This window comes from Primulina tabacum, chromosome 3 (assembly GCF_025594145.1).
Source record: "Primulina tabacum isolate GXHZ01 chromosome 3, ASM2559414v2, whole genome shotgun sequence".
In the NCBI taxonomy this organism is placed as follows: domain Eukaryota; kingdom Viridiplantae; phylum Streptophyta; class Magnoliopsida; order Lamiales; family Gesneriaceae; genus Primulina; species Primulina tabacum.
Genome location: NC_134552.1, coordinates 14939103 through 14958566, shown reverse-complemented (window position 1 = coordinate 14958566; position 19464 = coordinate 14939103). Strand labels below are relative to the sequence as shown.

The 19464-nt window shown below is 35.3% G+C and overlaps 4 protein-coding genes across 4 annotated transcripts; 1 reads left to right on the top strand and 3 right to left on the bottom strand.

Annotated features, from left to right (window-relative positions):
* Positions 1-463: 463 nt before the first annotated feature.
* Positions 464-1894, bottom strand: LOC142540706 (NAC domain-containing protein JA2L-like). Its single transcript, XM_075647050.1, has 3 exons — positions 1457-1894; positions 1092-1360; positions 464-1016 (listed from the first exon to the last, which is right to left on the bottom strand). Exons 1-3 carry the CDS (start codon positions 1626-1628, stop codon positions 705-707), a joined length of 753 nt encoding a protein of 250 aa, XP_075503165.1. The 5' UTR covers positions 1629-1894; the 3' UTR covers positions 464-704.
* Positions 1895-4497: 2603 nt separating this feature from the next.
* On the bottom strand, positions 4498-7321 carry LOC142539015 (ABC transporter G family member 9-like). Its single transcript, XM_075644311.1, has 5 exons — positions 7144-7321; positions 6458-6820; positions 5761-6187; positions 5323-5642; positions 4498-5250 (listed from the first exon to the last, which is right to left on the bottom strand). The coding sequence occupies exons 1-5, from the start codon at positions 7234-7236 to the stop codon at positions 4594-4596; spliced, it is 1860 nt and encodes a 619-aa protein (XP_075500426.1). The 5' UTR covers positions 7237-7321; the 3' UTR covers positions 4498-4593.
* A 2081-nt stretch (positions 7322-9402) lies between these two features.
* LOC142540705 (ribosome biogenesis protein BRX1 homolog 1-like) lies at positions 9403-12434 on the top strand. Its single transcript, XM_075647049.1, is given in 9 exon segments — positions 9403-9684; positions 9776-9917; positions 10187-10265; positions 10396-10520; positions 10924-11025; positions 11438-11455; positions 11457-11507; positions 11589-11687; positions 12073-12434. Coding segments are annotated over 9 exon segments (948 nt in total). The 5' UTR covers positions 9403-9484; the 3' UTR covers positions 12205-12434.
* Positions 12435-13420: 986 nt separating this feature from the next.
* Positions 13421-19047, bottom strand: LOC142540704 (choline transporter protein 1-like). The gene is made up of 10 exons (XM_075647048.1): positions 18672-19047; positions 17637-17995; positions 17317-17462; positions 16921-17104; positions 16115-16188; positions 15856-15969; positions 15146-15502; positions 14803-15063; positions 14214-14441; positions 13421-13740 (listed from the first exon to the last, which is right to left on the bottom strand). The coding sequence occupies exons 1-10, from the start codon at positions 18866-18868 to the stop codon at positions 13555-13557; spliced, it is 2106 nt and encodes a 701-aa protein (XP_075503163.1). The 5' UTR covers positions 18869-19047; the 3' UTR covers positions 13421-13554.
* Positions 19048-19464: the final 417 nt, after the last annotated feature.

Here is a 19464-nt window from a genome sequence, read left to right as displayed (position 1 = left end):
CATGCTTTTGGAAACATTGATCTAAAATAAGAAAGACAACAATGACGAGACCATCCATTTTTGGAAGAGTAATGTTTTACTGTGGATAGTAAATTGGTTGGTATTGACATGGGAACAAACCTAACGCCTGAGCCAACGAAGGTTGGGGGAAAAAAACCCTCAAGAAATGGACTAAAAATTTTAGTAAATTAAAAAGGCAAGGCTAAATTTTTTTTAAAAATAGAACTCAATCCATATTATTAATTAGGCCCAAAAATATATCCTGGGCTGGAGCCCACCCCAGCCTTTGGGGTGGCTCCGTCACTGCTTCGAACCGTCCGGATCCCACGAGTGAATATCTTACTAACCCTTAAAATTATTAATGTGGTGTGTGTCCGAGCTAAGAAGAACAGCTAATCGTTATTGCAGCTACAACCGATTGGATCCACCCCCATATGTAGATGTCGAACATGTTATATATATGTATCCAAAGAATCTCTCCTATATTTACGTAAATGCCCTCGAACATCCTGTGGAATCACAAAGAGCTGGCGTTCAAGATGAAGGTCTCTCTAGTCTATTTAAAACTTCTCTAGATTACTTTTCTAAAACAATAAATTTTTTTTAAAATTGGATTTGTATATATTTTTACATAATATACCTAATCTATACACCACACGGCCCCACCCACCAGTATGCGGGAAGACAGGGGTATAAAGGTAATTTCAGACAACATTCCTATTCGCCTGAATCTGTTGGGCTTGAACAAATTCGGATTGAGGGTTAAGCCCAGCTAGCGTAGCCCAATCGAAATTCCCGGATCCTAAATTCTGAAGGTTCAGCTTCAGAGAATCCATTCTTGGCAGATTGGCGAAGCGGTCGTCAATCTGTTCCAAAGACTCCAAAACGCCGTCGTACTGAGACGAGGAAGACGGGGAAGAAGCGTGGCTGTACTCTCTGCTCTCGACTTCACTAGCGCTGAGGCTCCGTTTGCTTGGATTCTTCTTATAAATTCGGCAAAGCACCCAATCATCCAACTAAAAAAAAAACCATCAAAGATAATTTCACAACAATATAATGATGACAAATTTCGGAATATTTGATCATCTTACCTTTGAGCTGCCATGTTTTCTTGAAGGTTCAGAGAGCCGATATTCATGCATAATCCAATCGGTTTTCGATCCTTTCGGGGCTTTCCCTTCGTAGAAAACAAGGGACTTCTTGATGCCAACTGTCCTTCCTTCTGTGGTTATGATCTTATCAGTCCCGGTGGCTTTCCAGTATCCAGATCCGGCTACCCTGTTTGGCCTGGATCCATTCGGGTACTTTCTGTCTCTTGGGCTGAAGAAATACCATTCCTTTTCTCCAAATATAGCCTTACCTTCACCGTCCGAGAATTTAAAAAAAAAAAAACACATTTAGATAATGAGAATAATTAGCATGAGTTTCGATATGATTGTCTCGAGTTTTGACTTACAGGGAAGATCCCATGGATCGAATTTGTACAGATCGATTTCTCCAATAATCTGCAATGGGAAATGGTGGCCAGCAACTTTCCTGCAGAGGTACTGCACCAAGAGCTCCTCATCTGTGGGGAAGAAACGAAACCCAGGTGGCAAATTCATCTGCGAGAGCGTATCATCAACCATTTTGACACGGAATTCGATGAATTTGTTTTTCAAATGTTTCTCGTTTTTATTTTGTTCTTTTACGGGCGATCGCGGCAACCCAGAGATAGATTAGCCAATGGGAGAACGAAACATGGAGAGAGCCAGCGATAACATATAATATACAAGAATTTTGTTATTGTGTAGTTAAAGTCAGATTACACACATCTTATAGAAAATTTCCCTATAAAAAGAAACCGTGAATGCAAAAAGTAACTGGCAGTAAATAATATAAGATATATTGTGTAGGTGGGAATTGGGAAAGAAGCCAGTTCGTCTTTGGGCCAAATGCAGTGTACAAAGGACCTTCGGAGATAAATACGTTTGACAATTCAGAAGCCACGTTTCGTCATTTGGTGTTAGGTCTTAGAATACCGGGCACGTCAGCCGCCACCGCTTTTGTCCGCTTCCCATTCACGAGTATCTTCCTCATTTTGGAGGTTAGCGGACGCGAATATTAATGTTTTTACTTGGACAGAAATAAGCGTTTAACTGATTTTTTGTTGCCAATCACATCCAAAATTTTTATTTTTATTTTTAAAAAATTTTATGTGTATTTTTATTTTACTTTTCTTGAAATATCACAAGAATCGACGCAACAGTCCGTAAATCGCGTTTGACAGTTTCAATATAGTGTTTGAGCTAAGGGATGTGAATGTGCCAGATATTGAGTACGAGACTGCAATAATCACAAACACTAACTATAATAATCAGAGGCATGAATTAATTAAAGTGCGGTTTCGATGACACAGATAAAACAAATTGCAAAAGAATATCCATATAATATTATATTATATTCTATTCTGCATGATATATATTGACTGCTACCTGGAATAAGTATCTCCAAAATATTTATATTTATTAAAACTCCAAATTTTCAGTGCCTGTGGAGACCACCCAATTATTTAAATTTATATTAAATAAATCAAGAACTATATTCTGGAGGTCGGGTGTGTATGTGTTATCACGGGAGTTCTGTTTCAGATGTGTTTGTATGAAATGATCGACTGATCATCTCATTCTCATCCTCATCGTAAAAGAAAAAATGTTAATGGATCTCATATTTTTCTCTTCTCCAGTGAAATGATCGACGATCATAATACATAAAACAAAAATCGAGATTAGATTTTTTGATGTAACATAGATTCACATGTTTTATTTTATCTCAGCTTTCTGTGAGGTTGCTTAATCTTTCAAACTTAATCATTTGTTTCATATTTGGTTCGATTTTTATTAATTATATATTTTTCGGTTTATTATTTCATCGACATTCAAACATTCCCTGATGCCAACCACTTAAAAGGTTGTTCAAGTTAGTAGAGTAAGTGAGAATTTGATCAATTGTCACGATTTCGATTTTTCTTTAACGGTATTTTTTCGAAAGAGTCTATTGCACGTTTATTTATAGATTATTGCGTTATCACAGTTTAAATTGCATACAAAAATAATTAAAATAACAAAAACGACGGTTATGGCACGTGGGGACTTTTAAACGAAATGAGTAATATTAATACAGGTGGAACAGGTGACTCATGGATGCTTGGAGATTTAAAGCCACGTGCACAAATATTTAGCTCTGCGTCATTCAGCAACATTATACATATGACTTTAAAAAAGACATTGTACATATGACTCATATCACATATTTTAACCAATTAATATATTATATTTAAAATTTTAAAATATTCTATTTGATCTCAATTGTGAACATAATTAGACTGATGGTGACGGTTTTTAGTTTTAAGAGATGATTTAATTTATAGATTTTGAAGAAATAAAGAAAAATCAAAAGTGAGTAATGTTTGAAAACAAAAGCGAAAAACTGAAAATAGGAAGTTGATAGTGTTTGATAATAATTTATTCTGACACTTTTTTTTATATTTAGAATTGATACTAAAATTTCGAATTTAAAATGAAATTTCATATTTGAAACTCAATTATAATAAACATATTAAAAACAAAATATCCGTTCATACCTAACGGTTCCGCCGCCCATTCACCTATGGTTACTGATATGATAGTTGATCCGAGTAGGTGTCTTGTGAGACGGTCTCACGAGAGTTTATCTGTGAGACGGGTCAATCCTACCGATATTCACAATAAAAAAAATAATACTTTTAGCATAAAAAGTAATTTTTTCATGGATGACCTAAATAAGAGATTCGTCTCATAAAATACGACCCGTGAGACCGTCCTCATATAAGTTTTTGTCATGAATTCTTGTAATCTGAAAAGCAATTTGTACAATTATTTTAAGAGTATATCTCTTTTGAGATGATATAGTGAATTTTATATCTGTTAATGAGTCAATCTGGTTTATATTTAAATGAAAAGTAATATTTTTGACATAAAAATAATATTTTTTCAAGGTCAGATTAAATATGAGATTCGTCTTATAAATTGATATATAAAACAGTCTTATAAAAGTTTTTATATTAGTTGAAATCCAATTAATTTGGAATTCGGGAAATTAAAATATTATTCATGAAAGTTGATTTTCATTTATGAACTTAAATATTGTATTGTTTATTTGACATTGATGCTCTCATACGTGATAATGTGACGAGAATGAAATATATATTGCATATATTAAAATCTACCTAATCAAAATGAAAAGTTATTTTGATTGTCGTCCTGATTTAATTTTTTCATTTTTTTTTTAATTTTTGCTTGCTTGATGGATTTTTAATGTGTGTACCATATGAATTCAAATACCATTATCATGAGCATAAAATTTTAATATTTGGATATAGTAGTTAAAAAGAGATATCTTTACCTCCAAAAATAAAGATAAACGAAAATCAACTAATCAAAAATTTGAGTCATATCCACCAATTTGCATTATATAATATAACATATAATGTATATATGTAGTATAATGGAAGTGCAACAACACCCCACTTACCACAAAGAAGAGCCCTAAACAACACAACACTCGATCATAATTTTACCGCTTTGGCACACCAATTCTAATAAGTGCGACATATGCGATAACCCTGTAACCTACAAGCATTACTGCCAGGGCCAGAAAAGAAGCGGCTCGTCCGTCGAGCCCGACCGGCTTCACGGACGGGAAATCTTCGACTAAACAAGTCTTACCAGAGCCACAGGGATATGTTTCCCCGGGCTTATATTGTGATCCCAACAAGAGCCTGAATGTATACTGACTAATCGATATATACTTGATCCATGCGATGAACTTAGGCACATTGTGGACGTAGTATCCGCTTGCCAGAAGGAATGCTAGCATGATTACTGAACCAAGGATAGTGGCTGATTTTTGACGCATAACAATGGCGCCTATGGCTAACCCGAGACCTTGAGAACATAGAACGCTGTAGAGGAGAGTGAATAGGGCCGAAAAGAAATATTTTGGTGTTTGTTTCAGGCCGGCCATCCAGTAAGTTATGACGACGAAAACCGTGGGTAGGACTAGTTCCATTGGTAAGTCACCCAAGGTTAGAGCCATGAAGTATGAGGAGAGGCGGTACATGCCAGAAGCTCGTTCTTTAGCTAGCATCATACGTTCTTGAGGGAAGGTGAAAATAGCTTGAAAGAGCGGGTAGAAACCCCAAAATCCTGAGTAAAAGAAGAAAAGTCCCACCTGTATGCGTTTGAAAAAACATAAGGATTAACACGCCCTTACCAAAGAAAACCGAAAAAAATTTATTACAACCTGATCTTGTAAGTGACTGATGTCAGATTGCCACCACAATAGACCACATAGGATTGAGATGGCTAGCACTTGTCCTATCTTGACACGTGAGAAAGAGTCGTGCTTCCTTTCTTTTATGCCTCGTCTCAGTAAAACAGAAAATTGTTCCCACCAAGTGGTCGACCATCGGCGAAACTGCTTATCATCCATCGTTGATTCATGGTGTTGGTAGTCGATTTTAAGTTCCGACTTCACATTGTCTGATAGATTAGTCTTGTATGCCGACACCAACTTTTGCTTGATAGCTGTATGGTTTTCATTTGAATCAGCAGTTGAAACTCCTAACAGAATCAAAACAAATGTCATTCTATAAAGTGAAGTAGTCATTTTGCACAGATAAACAATCATGAAAGCACCTCTTCAAAATCATGACTACAGATATGTATTTATTCAGCATACCATTGGCAAGGTCTAACAAGAAGTCTGCAGGATTCATAGCAAGTGAAGGAGCGAATCCAATGGAGGCGAAATATTCCAACGCACCCGATCCCTTCCCAAAGTATATAGGATTACCTTCAGACAACAACAAAACCTTATGAAACATATAATACAGCCTACTAGAAGGCTGATGAATCGTCATCACTATAGTTCGTCCTCCATTACTTAGCTCCCAAAGCTTGGAAACAATTCTCTGAGCGGCGGTTGAATCAAGCCCGGAAGTTGGCTCATCAAGAAAAATAAGGCTTGGATTGATCAATAGCTCTTGTCCAATACTGACCCTTTTTCGTTCACCCCCGGAGACTCCCCTCAGAAGAGGTTCCCCTATGATACTATCCCTGCATCTTGATAATCCAAGCTGAGTTATAACAGCTTCGGCATGTTGTACCTGTTGCATTATAAGAACTAAACGATTAAAAAATTTAAACAATGATAATCGGATAACAAATTGATAATAGTTGAAGGCTCTCAAATGAATCTATAAAATTAATGACAGCCAATAATCTAAAGATTACTCAAACTTGACGGGACAAATATAACTGTGATCTTTGTTTTTTCTCAATATTCCATCATCTTTCTTTCAACCGTATTTACTTTTAGTCAACTAATATATATCTACACATGTTGGATCAATACACACACACTCACACAAAAGCACCTTTTCTTGCTTGGTTAATGTTCTAGGCAGGCGGAGGAGTGCGGTGTATACTAATGTCTCAGTCACGGTGAGGTGAGGATAGAGGGCATCGTCCTGTGTAACGAATCCGGTATTGCACTTCATTGCGTTTGAGAATGGCATGCCATTGTAGGTAATGTTCCCAGCCAATCGCCCACCAAGTCGGCCACCAAGAGCGGTTAACAATGTAGTTTTGCCACTGCCGGATGGCCCGAGCATGGCTAACATTTCGCCCGGAAGCACGACTCCGGAGATTCCTCTCAAGATTTGTTTTTCTTCAGCTTGTGCATTTTTCTTTAGGATCCCACGTTGGTTTATTTTGATATTGTAGACCACTTCCTCGAACTACGTCAAAGTTTGATCATCAGCAGGTATTAGCAGGTGAAGTCAACCGAAAAAGAGGTGACAAATGATCATCTTTATTTGCAATTTTTTAAAAAAAATAATTTTAAAATTTCAAAAAAAAAAAATTCCTCAAGATTAATTAGATGCATATAACATTCAAGGAAATTGACAATATTTTCTCAAATGAATACTATTTAAAATTTAAATTTAGTTAAATAATAGTTTTAAGCTTTTCATAGCTTATTGATTGAATTTTCCAGTTCATCACACTTGGGTTTAAAGTTTATATAAAACTCTACACATTTTAGTATGTATATTTATACCTTCAATGTGACTGGGCGATTGGCCTTCTCAAAAATGGCCGGATATTCTTCCCGATCAATCTGCGCCTCCACATCAACCATCTCTGTGCCCATCTCGTCCTGAAATAGCCCCTCCTCCCCCGCAGCACCGCCTTCGGCCGCCTCCTAGCTCACAATGACACCTGCAAGAAATCAAGAAAACACCTGTCGTCCTTTATATATTCATATGATTACGCCATTCCTTTGCATGGCTTAAATAATTATCATTATACAAAATTTTATCAGGCGTCGACACTACGCACAATAAATGCAAAAGGGTTTTAAATTTCTGCGTATGGAAATTATACAAAGCAGCAGTAGAGATTAGAGGCGAACCTGGACGGTTGCAGCGTTGAAGATGTACAACTATTCACGGCTGCTTTTATTTTGTTTCAACATTATAAAAAATATCCCAAATCTTCAATTATTTCACGTATCTTGTTTTTTCTTTTGTTTGTAACATCTAATTCGATTTTGTGACACTAATTGATTTTTTTTAAAAAAACATCTCTATTAAATTTAAAAATTAAATCATTTTACCAATACCTGTAATATCTGATCAACTTTTCAAAATTTGAAAATTCACATATTACATATATAAATACAGTGATGTTGCATCATTCTTCTAAGATATCAGCCTCAAGAATCTATGTAAAAGTAAGTTTATTGTGAGACGGTCTCACGAATATTTATCTGTGAAACGGGTAAACCCTACCGACATTCACAATAAAAAGTAATACTTTCAGCATAAAAAAAAAAAGTAATACTTTTTCATGGAAGACCCAAATAAAAGATCTGTCTCATAAAATACGACCCGTGAGACCGTTTCACACAAGTTTTACCTTTATTAATTATAACGCACGTTTTGACTTGCGAATTAAATTGAGAGAAATATGTCAAAATCTGTTGACTACTTCCACTTTCATGTGAAATCTAAAGAAATGGTTTTTTTAATAAAAAAGATAAAGAAATGAAAATATCTGGGATGACACAAAGACTCCAAATTCGACTAAATATGATGTGAAAATAGGATAGTTAAAGATTTCGATGATGACATGCATGACATGTATGCTAGAAAAATGGTCAAAAGCAATCTCGAAAAAACGGATACTTCAAATCTTTCAGTATACACAAACTTTTAACTCTTAACATTTACTGCAAACGAATTCGTCTATTATTATATAGTACTATAATTCTCGAACGTGTGTTTGTATATTTCATTTTTTAAACGAAAGTAAATGATAAAAGTTAAAAAATATTGTGTTTTCATAAACAAATAGTCAACAAAACGTAATATATACCAGTTTTATTATTTACAAAGGCGAACTGACATTTTCATAAATAATAAAACACCAAAAGACACAAGAGTAGGTTTTTTGTGGGGCGGTCTCACGAATATTTATCTGTGAGACGGGTCAACCCTATCGATATTCACAATAAAAAGTAATACTCTTAACATAAAAAGTAATATTTTTTCATGGATGACCTAAATAAGATATCTGTCTCACAATAAGAGACGTGAGACCATCTCACATGAGTTTTTGGCTAAGACATAAAGTGAACCACTAGCTATCTAATTAACTATTTGGTTGGTTAAATCTTCCCTCGGAGCTATCTTATCTTTATTAATTGTCTTAATTAGATAAATGGTATCGAGGAAATAGGGGGAACAACAAATATTTGTATTCTCTCCTATAGTCCTATTACACTTTATATATTGACACTCATTTTATTGGGATATTATAAATTTTACACTCAGTAAGAAAATAAGTATCAAATGAATTAAGTATAGTGAGAAATGCAAAATTTTGTAACCATGAAGTTCATGGTTTGGTTTGATCGTGAATAATTCATGGTTGAAATATTGTGAAATCGATAGACAGACATAATATGATTTGATTCGAATTTTTATCAAAATCCGGAACAAACCGTAGTTGAATATCTCTAATTGTGATTAATATATCTAATGTAAGACGGTCTCACAGATCTATTATTGTTTCGTAAAAGCGAAGATATTTTTAAAAATATTCAGTCGGTGAAATGATTAATAATTTAATTTCAAATTAATGCAAGCGATTATACAAAGAGGGTTTGACTGATAATAGCTTATTTGATATTATTTATATTTCGAGGGGTCAGGTTGACAATTCTTGATTTGGAACTAATAGTTGGGCCAATTACCAAGCCCAATTGCAACCATCGAGCCCATTAAAATTAGGGTCGCGATCCAATATTAGAGGGTTTAGGGTTTAGCCTGTATCCGATTTCCTCTATTTCTCTTCGGTATATTTTGATCGTTTGTACCGATTGTCTTCGAGTTTTAATGGGGAAGAAGCGGAAACACAGTGAAACGGAGGCTGCCGCCATTGCAAACAAGGATGAAGTTGCAGAAGAAAGGCCTAAACGGACTCTTCTTGGCTTTAAAGACATCACTGGGGATACAAAAGAAAACGATATTGCTCCAGCTGGTTTTAGGAATAAGGAGAAAGTATTGGTGACTTGCACGCGCCGCATCAGTTTCAGGTATAGTATAGTGTGTAAATTCAGTTTTAGGTTATTTGGCTGTTCTGTTTGTTTGCTTGGTTATTAATCTGTTTGGGATTGGGGTGACCAGGTATCGGCATTTGATGTTGAATATGGTGGATCTTTTACCTCATTGTAAGAAAGATAACAAGGTCGAATCGAAGAATAGCAAAGGCACGGCTTTGAATGAGCTGGTCGAGCTGAAGAGCTGCTCTTCTTGTTTGTTTTTTGAGGTGCCGTGTGATACATGATTTATATTTCTTTATGTTATTTTAGGCTGTGGATTGGGCCCGTTGAACTATTGTTATCTTGGTAGCGTCGACGTGTTTGGAATTAGTAACATTTTGTGTAAAGCTGCAATTTTTTTCTCGTCAATTCTCACGTCTTATTTTCACTGATATCAGCATGTGATTAGAAAATTCCAATTTGAGTATTTATATGCTGGTGTTTCTGATTTTGCGTTCGCATTCTCGTTTACACTTTTTCCATTTTTTTTATTCAGTGCAGAAAAGGTAGAGATCTCTATTTATGGATGGCCAAGTGCCCCAATGGCCCGTCTGTCAAGTTTTTAGTTAATGCAGGTATGCATTGATTGTTTTAAATTATGGACGACTTGTTCATTTGGTTAATGAATGCCACCTCCTTTCCCATCTTATTTTGTGATAGAGAGAGTGGTGTCCTTATGGTGGAAATTTTCTTTATGTTTCTAAGTGCACACCAAGGAAGAACTGAAACTTACTGGAAATCATCTCAAGGGTTCTCGCCCCATCCTGACCTTTTCCTCGAATTTCGATCAAAAGCCTCACTGGAAGCTGTTAAAGGAGATGATTATGCAGGTTTGACTTCCCATTATATGGATTTTCTTTGTGCACAAAACATTTGACATTTTTTATGTATTTTGTTTGGAGGCTATTGGAATCTGGAAAATGTAAATTGTGTTAGCATAAAATAGAAAAATTTGCTCCGATGATAGTCACCTCAAATGCTAAAATGAAATCTGTTCATTGTGATTCCTTTTTTTTCGTGTTTCGGTAGAGTAGGTCGTATGGTCATATGATGATGAAGATTTTTGTGTAAAAGATTTCTGTAGAGTAGATTGTATTGTCACGCTGAAGCTTGTGAATTGTTGCATTGTTCCATTTGTTTCTTATTATTATTATTTGTGATAAGTATCTTTGCAAATTACAACTCTATGCGTCTGGGTTTTGAATATCTTCAATTTTATTTTCCTTTATTCAGATATTTGGCATCCCGAAGGATCACCGGAAATCTAAACCTTACCACGATCACATTTTTGTCTTCTCGATTGCTGATGATCATATATGGTTCCGAAATTACCAGGTTGGTGATAGTTTTGCGAACAATCATAAGTTGATCTTTTGATGATGTAAAGTAGTGAGGATTGAATATTTTGCTGATGACAAAATGTTCAGCCTTCAGTTTTTTTCATTAGGTTATTGCATGTATGATCTCTGTTTTATATAATTTACGGTCTTTAGCATTGAAGAACATTTCCTGCAAACTAGTTTGATTGGGGATCAGTTTCAGTCTTGTTTATTAGTCTGCCCCTACTTCATTTTTTTTATCTTTCTCTCCATTTCCTTTTTTTTTACCACACAAATCAGCTCAGGGTACTATTGCAAAGTTTGTAGCATATATGGTTGCTTAAGCATCTACTACAGGGAAAAGTTTCAAATCAGCTTTTATGTTTATTAATAAACCACCTAGCTTAACAAACTATCTTTTTTTTAAGATTTCATGCCCTCACAGTTGGAACACATAAAATTGATCGCGGGGACTTGGAGAAGATGACTTTAGTTGAGGTTTGTAACAGAACACTATTTTTTTGTAGATTACATGATATGTGTTAATTGTATTTGATTATCAAATTGTTCCAATGGTAGGTTGGCCCAAGATTTTGTTTGAAGCCAATTAAGATATTTGGTGGCAGCTTTGGGGGTCCAACTCTCTATGAAAATCCATTTTATGTTTCGCCAAATCAGGTTTGTACTGTTCTACAGTTTTTTCGTTTTGCCTATTCAGTTGTATATGTGATCAATTCGGCTTATTTATCAGTCATATGATTCTTACTCAAAATTTATTTGGGATGAGTAGTCTGTTCCGTTACCAATCCACCACGCTTTTTAAAGCTGAATAAACCGAATTATTTCTGGAAGAACCGAACCAGCTGAATGTTTCTCTCATCCTAAATAATCAAAATACCAAACCTACCTAACCGAAACCTACACCCACAAAAAAAACTCTAAAATCTCATTATTCAGAAAACACAATAAACCGACTTACTGAAATAAATGAATTGTTTAGTTTGGTTGAAATGAAATTTTGCATACCTGTAATATTTATTGATCTAATTACAAACTCTTATAGATTCGCTCATTGGCAAAGAGGCAAAAGGCTGGTAAGTATGCGAAGAAAGTTAAAGCTAAAACCAGGAGGAAGATGCACGAGATGGAGAATCCATTAGAGGTTGATGAGTTTGCTGATATGTGGAAGGAGTGACAAGCTAATGAGCCAAATGGGACTTGTTTCTTTCTGATACACAACTACCATTTCGTTACCTTTTGAAATAGGCCAAGTGCCGTTATGAGCATGGCAACTGGCTTAGATATGGCTTCTCTGATGTTGTGCATGGAAGTTTAATACAATCATTGAGAGTGTGGTATATCTTTTCATTTCTTGAAATTGTGATCGAATTCTAGTCAAGAAATCTGTGAGAACATTTTTTTACATTTGATTTTCAGTTCTTCAGAAATATATAGAAATCAGGATATGCTTTTGTGGCATGGAGAATTTGGATCCGAGTAAGCAACAAGTATTAAGTTGTGGCCATGAAAAAGGATAGGAAGAAAATATGCAAGACACGTTTGTCCTAGTAACTTCAACGGGTGAAGAAAATTTAGTGAATTTTGAGAAACGGAATTTGCATGATGATTTTTAAAAGATATCTACGTCTCAAATATTCAGTCACAAGGATAATAGACCCAAGATTTTGGGATCAGAGGAGCAGCTTAGGAAAAATATATATTAATGTATATGAATTGCAAGTTATTTTTTGGAAGAATCACGAAATTTCTTTCTTATTTTAAATGAATGAGAGTGATCTTCCCATCACTTCCACCCTTTCTTCACTAGTAAACAAAAGATTATGGGAAGAATAAGGAATTCGGCCTACGTGTGTGTGTATATGTATATATTCTTATATATATGGGTGTTCGACCACATAGGATCTCGAACTCGAGACCTAAGTGAAGATGCTGGTACCACTTGGCCAACACTTTTGTGGCCAGTCTATTTTTTTTTAGTTCTCAAACAAAGTGAGAAAATGGGAAGAAATTGCATCACAAAGTCTTCTCTGCCTACATACCTATATTTGTACAATTATATAAAAAAATATATCACCTAAAGACTCGTCCGTTAAAACGTAATTGTTGTTGCTGAAAGTCAAAGGTCTATTAGTTGCTTACGGCATGGCAGAGCCAAAGCCTTACGCCAAGGATCAAGCACTGAACAAGACCACACAACATCTTTTGTTTTTCAAATTGCCTTTAGACCAACATTTTTTCTCAAAATTGCCACAACTTATTTTCAACATTATTCATCTCAAATTACATTATGATGTCTCACTTATTTTTATTTATTATTATTAAATTAAACATTAAATTAATCATTTAATAAAATTCAAAAAACAATCTTATATAATTTATGATTATAATTTTATATACAAAATGTGTGGCGCATAATTTACTAATATACATTAAAAATTCTCATACAAAACAATGTTACACATCACGATAAACGGTGTTCACTAACACAACACTGAAACTGAAACTGAAGATCGTTTCAAGATGTTCATTGCATCAATCTCTGCACTTCATTCCGGTCATTCAGAGTCTCGATCAGCAATGGCGGCGCGTACTGAGCAGTTCCTTGGTGTTCATCAGAATCTTGACAGAAAGAAAGAATGATTGTATCAATCGACATCTCTACTACCCCGAAGAAGAGAGTGGCCACAATATAGCCAAGACCCCAGCATACCTGCGTGATGATGTAAAGTTATAGCAACTATTCACGTACATTGTCTCATTTAACACTACTTTTGTGACACTCGCCATAATAAATTTCCTCCAAAACTACCGTTAGATAAAGTTAAATACAGTTGTCTTTGCAAGCACGCTGTGTGATGACACAGATAAACTCCTAATTCTTTTCTTAGCAATACCAAGTCAAATATTGTGTTGTGGGGAAGGTACAAATAAGTTGAAGACTAAGCAATGATACGGTAGGTCTCTTGAGACCAAAGCATGTGCTTGAGGCACATTAGGTGCATGAGCATCAGGGGAAAAAAGCAAAATTCGTAGTCGATTATGTGACCTATAAGACCCGCATGATACAATTGTAATCATAACAAATGGCGTACGTCTCCAAGTTTAGAATGAAGGAGAAAAATATTCTCCTCTTAGAGTTTCATAAAAAGATTTGAACCAAGGGTAAGATTTAGTGTGGCATACCAGTACAGGAAACAGTGGAGACGATATCTTGTTGTGTGCTGATTTATATTCGTGCATGTCCAGCATCAGAAATGCAAAAAGTGCACTCATAAGGCTAACACACAACTTCCCAAGGAAGAGAATCACGTCGCCAATGACGTGCACCTTTCCAATTCGCAGGATGTTACTCATTATTAAGCCTGTCGCAATTTCAGAAGCTTTAAAGAACCCTTTTCCCGTTATTGCAATCTGGAAAAATAGTCATCATCACATGCGAAAGAATTAAGGAGAGACAACAAGAACTACGAAAACAAAGAAAACATGTAATCCCTCAGAAAAAAACAGTATTAAACATGATATTTCAGATGAAGGGGACTGCACATTCTTAACGCTTTGTCATCCCCAGTTAATTCAAAAATAGCAGGCAGATTTAGAGAACTTGTATCACACCCAAGAAATAGGGGCTAAAGAAATGAGACTCCACATATGTGGTTTTTAACAACAATTTCCTGATGCACTTACTTTATCTCATGAAAAGTATGTCAAAGTAAAACAAAGACTATCAAATTTGTCACAGAAACTGAGATAAAATACTATAACACGGACTCACCATGATGTAAGCGTTCCTGTTTACAGATTTGATGATCCATCCAATACACCTTAGGCAACACTGGGAAGAGTGAAATACAACCTTCCCAATCCAGCTTGTTGGTGTCGAATTGACAAGTTTAAGTCTGCGGCGGAATGCTTCGAGTATGTAGCGGACTGATTCAAAGAATGATAAGATCAGAGAACCTAGAGCAATAGATCCAAGACTGTATCGAGCAAGTCGCTTCATTGAAGAGAAAACAGGAAGAAAGGGTATCTCTGGCTGCACATAAGAAGGAAAAAATGTGAGCGGATAATTATATATTTTCTATTCGTTAAAATTCTAGCTTCATTACGTGTCTTACTGATGTTTCCCCACCAACCCAATAATAAGAAGCCACAGATCCCGCGATAACTGTTGAAGAACATGCTATGAAAAATTGGGTAGCCCAGAAACCACCGAATAGATGGAAAAGTATAGCCGCGACAATATGAGAAGTATACTGTATACTATATCCACAGCAACTGTTACAGCTCAGTCTTTTTGCTTTGAGATCATAAGCACAGCAATTGGCATCACAGTCGTTTTGAATAATACTTCCCGAACTAAAAAGATGGAGGGCAGCCGACAACCAAAACATGTAAAAAACTGCTAAAATGGCATACGGTATAACTGGAAAAAATATCAGTGCCTGGACTTCTCCGATGACCTTTGCAGCAACCTATGATTTTTTTCAGTTAAATGATAAGAACAACAAGAAGACAATGTTTTACAAGCATTCAGTGCCAAGTTAAAACAAACTACAGCTATTTCTTGCTTTCTATTATACCAAAGGGGCAAACGATATTAGAAACAAGGAAACTCAAAATTTTTAATTTGTGCGGCTGCTCTAGTGCCACGTCTTAGAAAGCTGAACTACATGGAGAATCGGGGCAATTGTTGCAACCTTGCAGTTTATGTTATAGGTCATACGTCTTAAATACGCGGGAATCGAACATATTGACTCATCACTTCTTGAATTCTATTATCAGGCATTTACATGTTTGAAATTTTTATCAAGGTAACATTACTTGCCTTGAGCACAGATGTTGCCATGAGGATGCGACGGCTTATAGCAATAGAAGATAGGAAAGCAACAATCATCACAATGGTCATGAAAACAACAGCAACATGGAGATGATTGACTTCCTGGTTAAAGGACAATTCATATAAGAACGTTAAAATTAAAAAACAAAATGTGGCGAAGAATGGAAGTGAAGGACAAAAGCCAACTTAAACCCAAGCAAAGGCAAATTAAGCTGGTAATGAGAGCATTTAGACTTCAACATCCTACCCTTGCAGATACATCGTAATATGGGTCGTGCTCTCCGATGATGGGGGAGACAGCATCATTTCCAATCCATCCGGCTGAAGATAAACCAAAAAAGGTATTTAATTAACCTTTTCTCATTTGTAGCTATTAAAAAACACAGAAAATTTCCAATTACGCCAAATCAGGAAGAATAGCAGACCTATATTTGTGCACTTGACACAAAAATTCCTGGTGGGGTCAGAACATATTTGTAAATTTTTTACCTTCGATAGACAAGAGTTGGATCAATTTTATTTATATTGGTTTATATGTGAATAATTATTCGTTGTGGTTGTCTATTAACTTAAGCCCAAAATTAAAGTGATCGGTTAAAGTTTTGACTATTGAGCTTCAATGCATCTAATAGGTTACGAGCTTTTAATGTATAATGACATAAGTGTAATTTCTGTTTTATATATATATGAGTCATGGTCCCCACGTCACGCGTTATCACGTTCTCTATTCTCTAACCTCATTATAGAAATAGAGAAACTCAAGGATTCTCTCAAAGAAAAGAATGTGTAGATCAGAAATATCAAAACTCGTTCTTAATGCGTCAAGATTATGGTTTCAAGTACGCTTCCGCTTAAGTTTTCAGTCAAATTCTTAATGATTTAGCACGATGGATTATGTACTTTATGATGGGGTTAGTATGTGTTTGTAAATTTTTAAGATTCGAGTGACAAGTCCTCACAAAATGATTTTATCACCATAAATCAGACAGAGACCCAGAAAAGTTAAATCCTGTAGATTTGAGCCCATGAAAAAATCAAGAGAAGAAACCTAACCTTTCAAGTAATAAAACATTGTCACAGATATAATAAGAATGTCGAAAAGAATGACGGTAATCCACGGCATTCCAGCAACAAAATGACGGATCATCAAAAGCCATAGGATTGATAGAAATAGAGGCAAAAATCCTCCACAAACAAGCAACACAGGCCATGATTTTCCAATATCAGCAACATATCTCTGCAGACAAACATAGAGGGAATATATTTTCAGTGTTTAAATAGAGAGGGAATATATTCTCAGTCCTTGAACACATCAATGTAATGGCAAAATATAATCCATAAAATTGAGTAAGGTTCCAATCTCTGTTTTTGTACAGAATTTCAACCTTCCCTCTTTGATTTTATTCTTGCTATGGTGACACTGAAAAAAAGCTTGGCTATTTATTAAACCTTTAGTACTGATGACCGAGAGTTGACTGATCTGTGAATAGCTTTATCAATTGCAATGTCTTCTATGACTTTCACTTCACCCATCTCTTCCCAATGCTTCAAAGAAATATTTGATGCACGAGCAATGAACTGGCAGGTCCAATATACTAACAATGAATATTAAACAATCACAGTTAAAAACCCAACTTTTTGGAGCTGCTGATCAAGAAAACCCAAACCATTGATTAGTCAAAGTAATTGAGAAACATCATGCTAATAACTTATGCCATTTTCTTGGCATTTTCAAATGCAAAAGGGGATAACTGTAACAATCAAATCACCATTGACACTTGGAAATATAACTGGATAGCATGGACCCTGGAGCTGAAGAGAAGTGTTCCTTAGTTCTGGAGTAAGGTCTGCAAAATAATCATAATTTCTGTCGATCCAATCATCAACCGAGAGATGAATATCTCCTTCTGGATAGTCACAGACCCAATTTAGTGAATCTTCAGATGGGATAGGACAATCCATTAAGCAAATACTCCGAGCATTTGAGAGCTGGAATTTGGTATCCTTTAAACCACTTTGGTAAACTTGATTGGAGTTTAACCAATACCGGAGTTCGAGTTCTCGGAGATCAGGATTACCATGTTTGTCACCACACACATTTCCTTTATAATCCAGCCCATAATTTAACCTTTCAAGCACAAGATACGAATATCAAACATGTAGAGAGAAAACAATTAAGGAATTTCCTCCCAAAGCTCTTACAAGTTAAAACTTAGCTTAGCAATCTCAGCTAGCAGGGAGGCCAAAGATAAGTGAAAAGAATTTCAAATCTTATAAGCAATATTTTATCAAAACATAAATTTCAACAAAAACGCATTCCATTGCCCATTTCAACAAAATTCATGCATCTCCCGCAACCACAGTTACTACTCATTAAAAAGAAAAACATCCAAAGATCGAACAGATCAAATATCAGTCGTTACTATTAAAATAATGTCAGCAAATTCACATTTAAAAACAAAAAAGATTCTAACTAAAGTATGCAAGCCACGGCTCCTGAAACTTTTAAACAGGCAGGAAAACCAAGAATCCAGTCTCATACCCTACCTACTCTTGAATATCTAGGAAGGAAAAAGAAAGATCGCAAACTTCCCAATGAAAAAGAAAACAATAAAACACTGAATAAAACTCAAAGCCATTGAACCAAAATCTAAAGATGCAGTTATTTGCTCAAAAAGAAGGCAAAAGAAGCCATCTTTCACATAGTGAAGACTTAAAAACCAGATCAGAACAGCATAAAGTTAAACAAACCCATCTTTAGCATCAAGAAAATGGTGAAAAGGAACAACATTTTCCCTCTTTACCTCAATGGGTTTCCTAGATTGAAACCAAAGCTCGAGTTCACAATCATTGCCACCCAAAATCCAATGAACATAAAAAGATAAACCACATCTCTGCATTTCCTGTGATGTTTGATTATATCATTATTTCCATTCCCATTTACTGCATTCCCATCACTTGATAGGTATCTTCCTATAACCGGCCCCAATGACCCTCTCATATTTACTCCCCCCAAGTAAAACCTTGCAGCAAATGAACTTTTGGAGGAAAAACAGAGCAAGCAATGGGTGTATATATCGAAAGAAAGAGGAACGGAGAGTCTTGGGCCAAGTAGAGTGAAAACGAGCAAAAGGGCAGTGTGAAACGAGTTTCAAGGGGTTTGTCGGAATATTTTTCTGCTAAATTTTCAAGAAATGTATTTCTTTAAAGCAGTTTTAGTGTAATTAATAATTAATAATAATAATAAAACAAATATATTTTTTTTTCAGTAAAAAAGTTCGACAGATTTCAAAGTTAAGAATACTTCTAAAATTGGATAATCCAATTTCTAGTGTAAATTATTCCAAGTATTTCAAAATCATATTTTATTTTAAAACGTAAAAAAAGGGAAAAATAAAAAAAAATTTGTTTGTGTGATTTTACGAGGGTAGTGGATAAATGCTGAATTATCTACTTATTTTCCATTTTCAGTATCTATGCAATCTAATTCTTGGATTATGTGATTTACCTCTGCATCTGATAACTAATTATGGCATCTAAAAACATGTCATCTATAAGGCACAAAACCAAACTTATTCTCAAAATATAAATAAATAA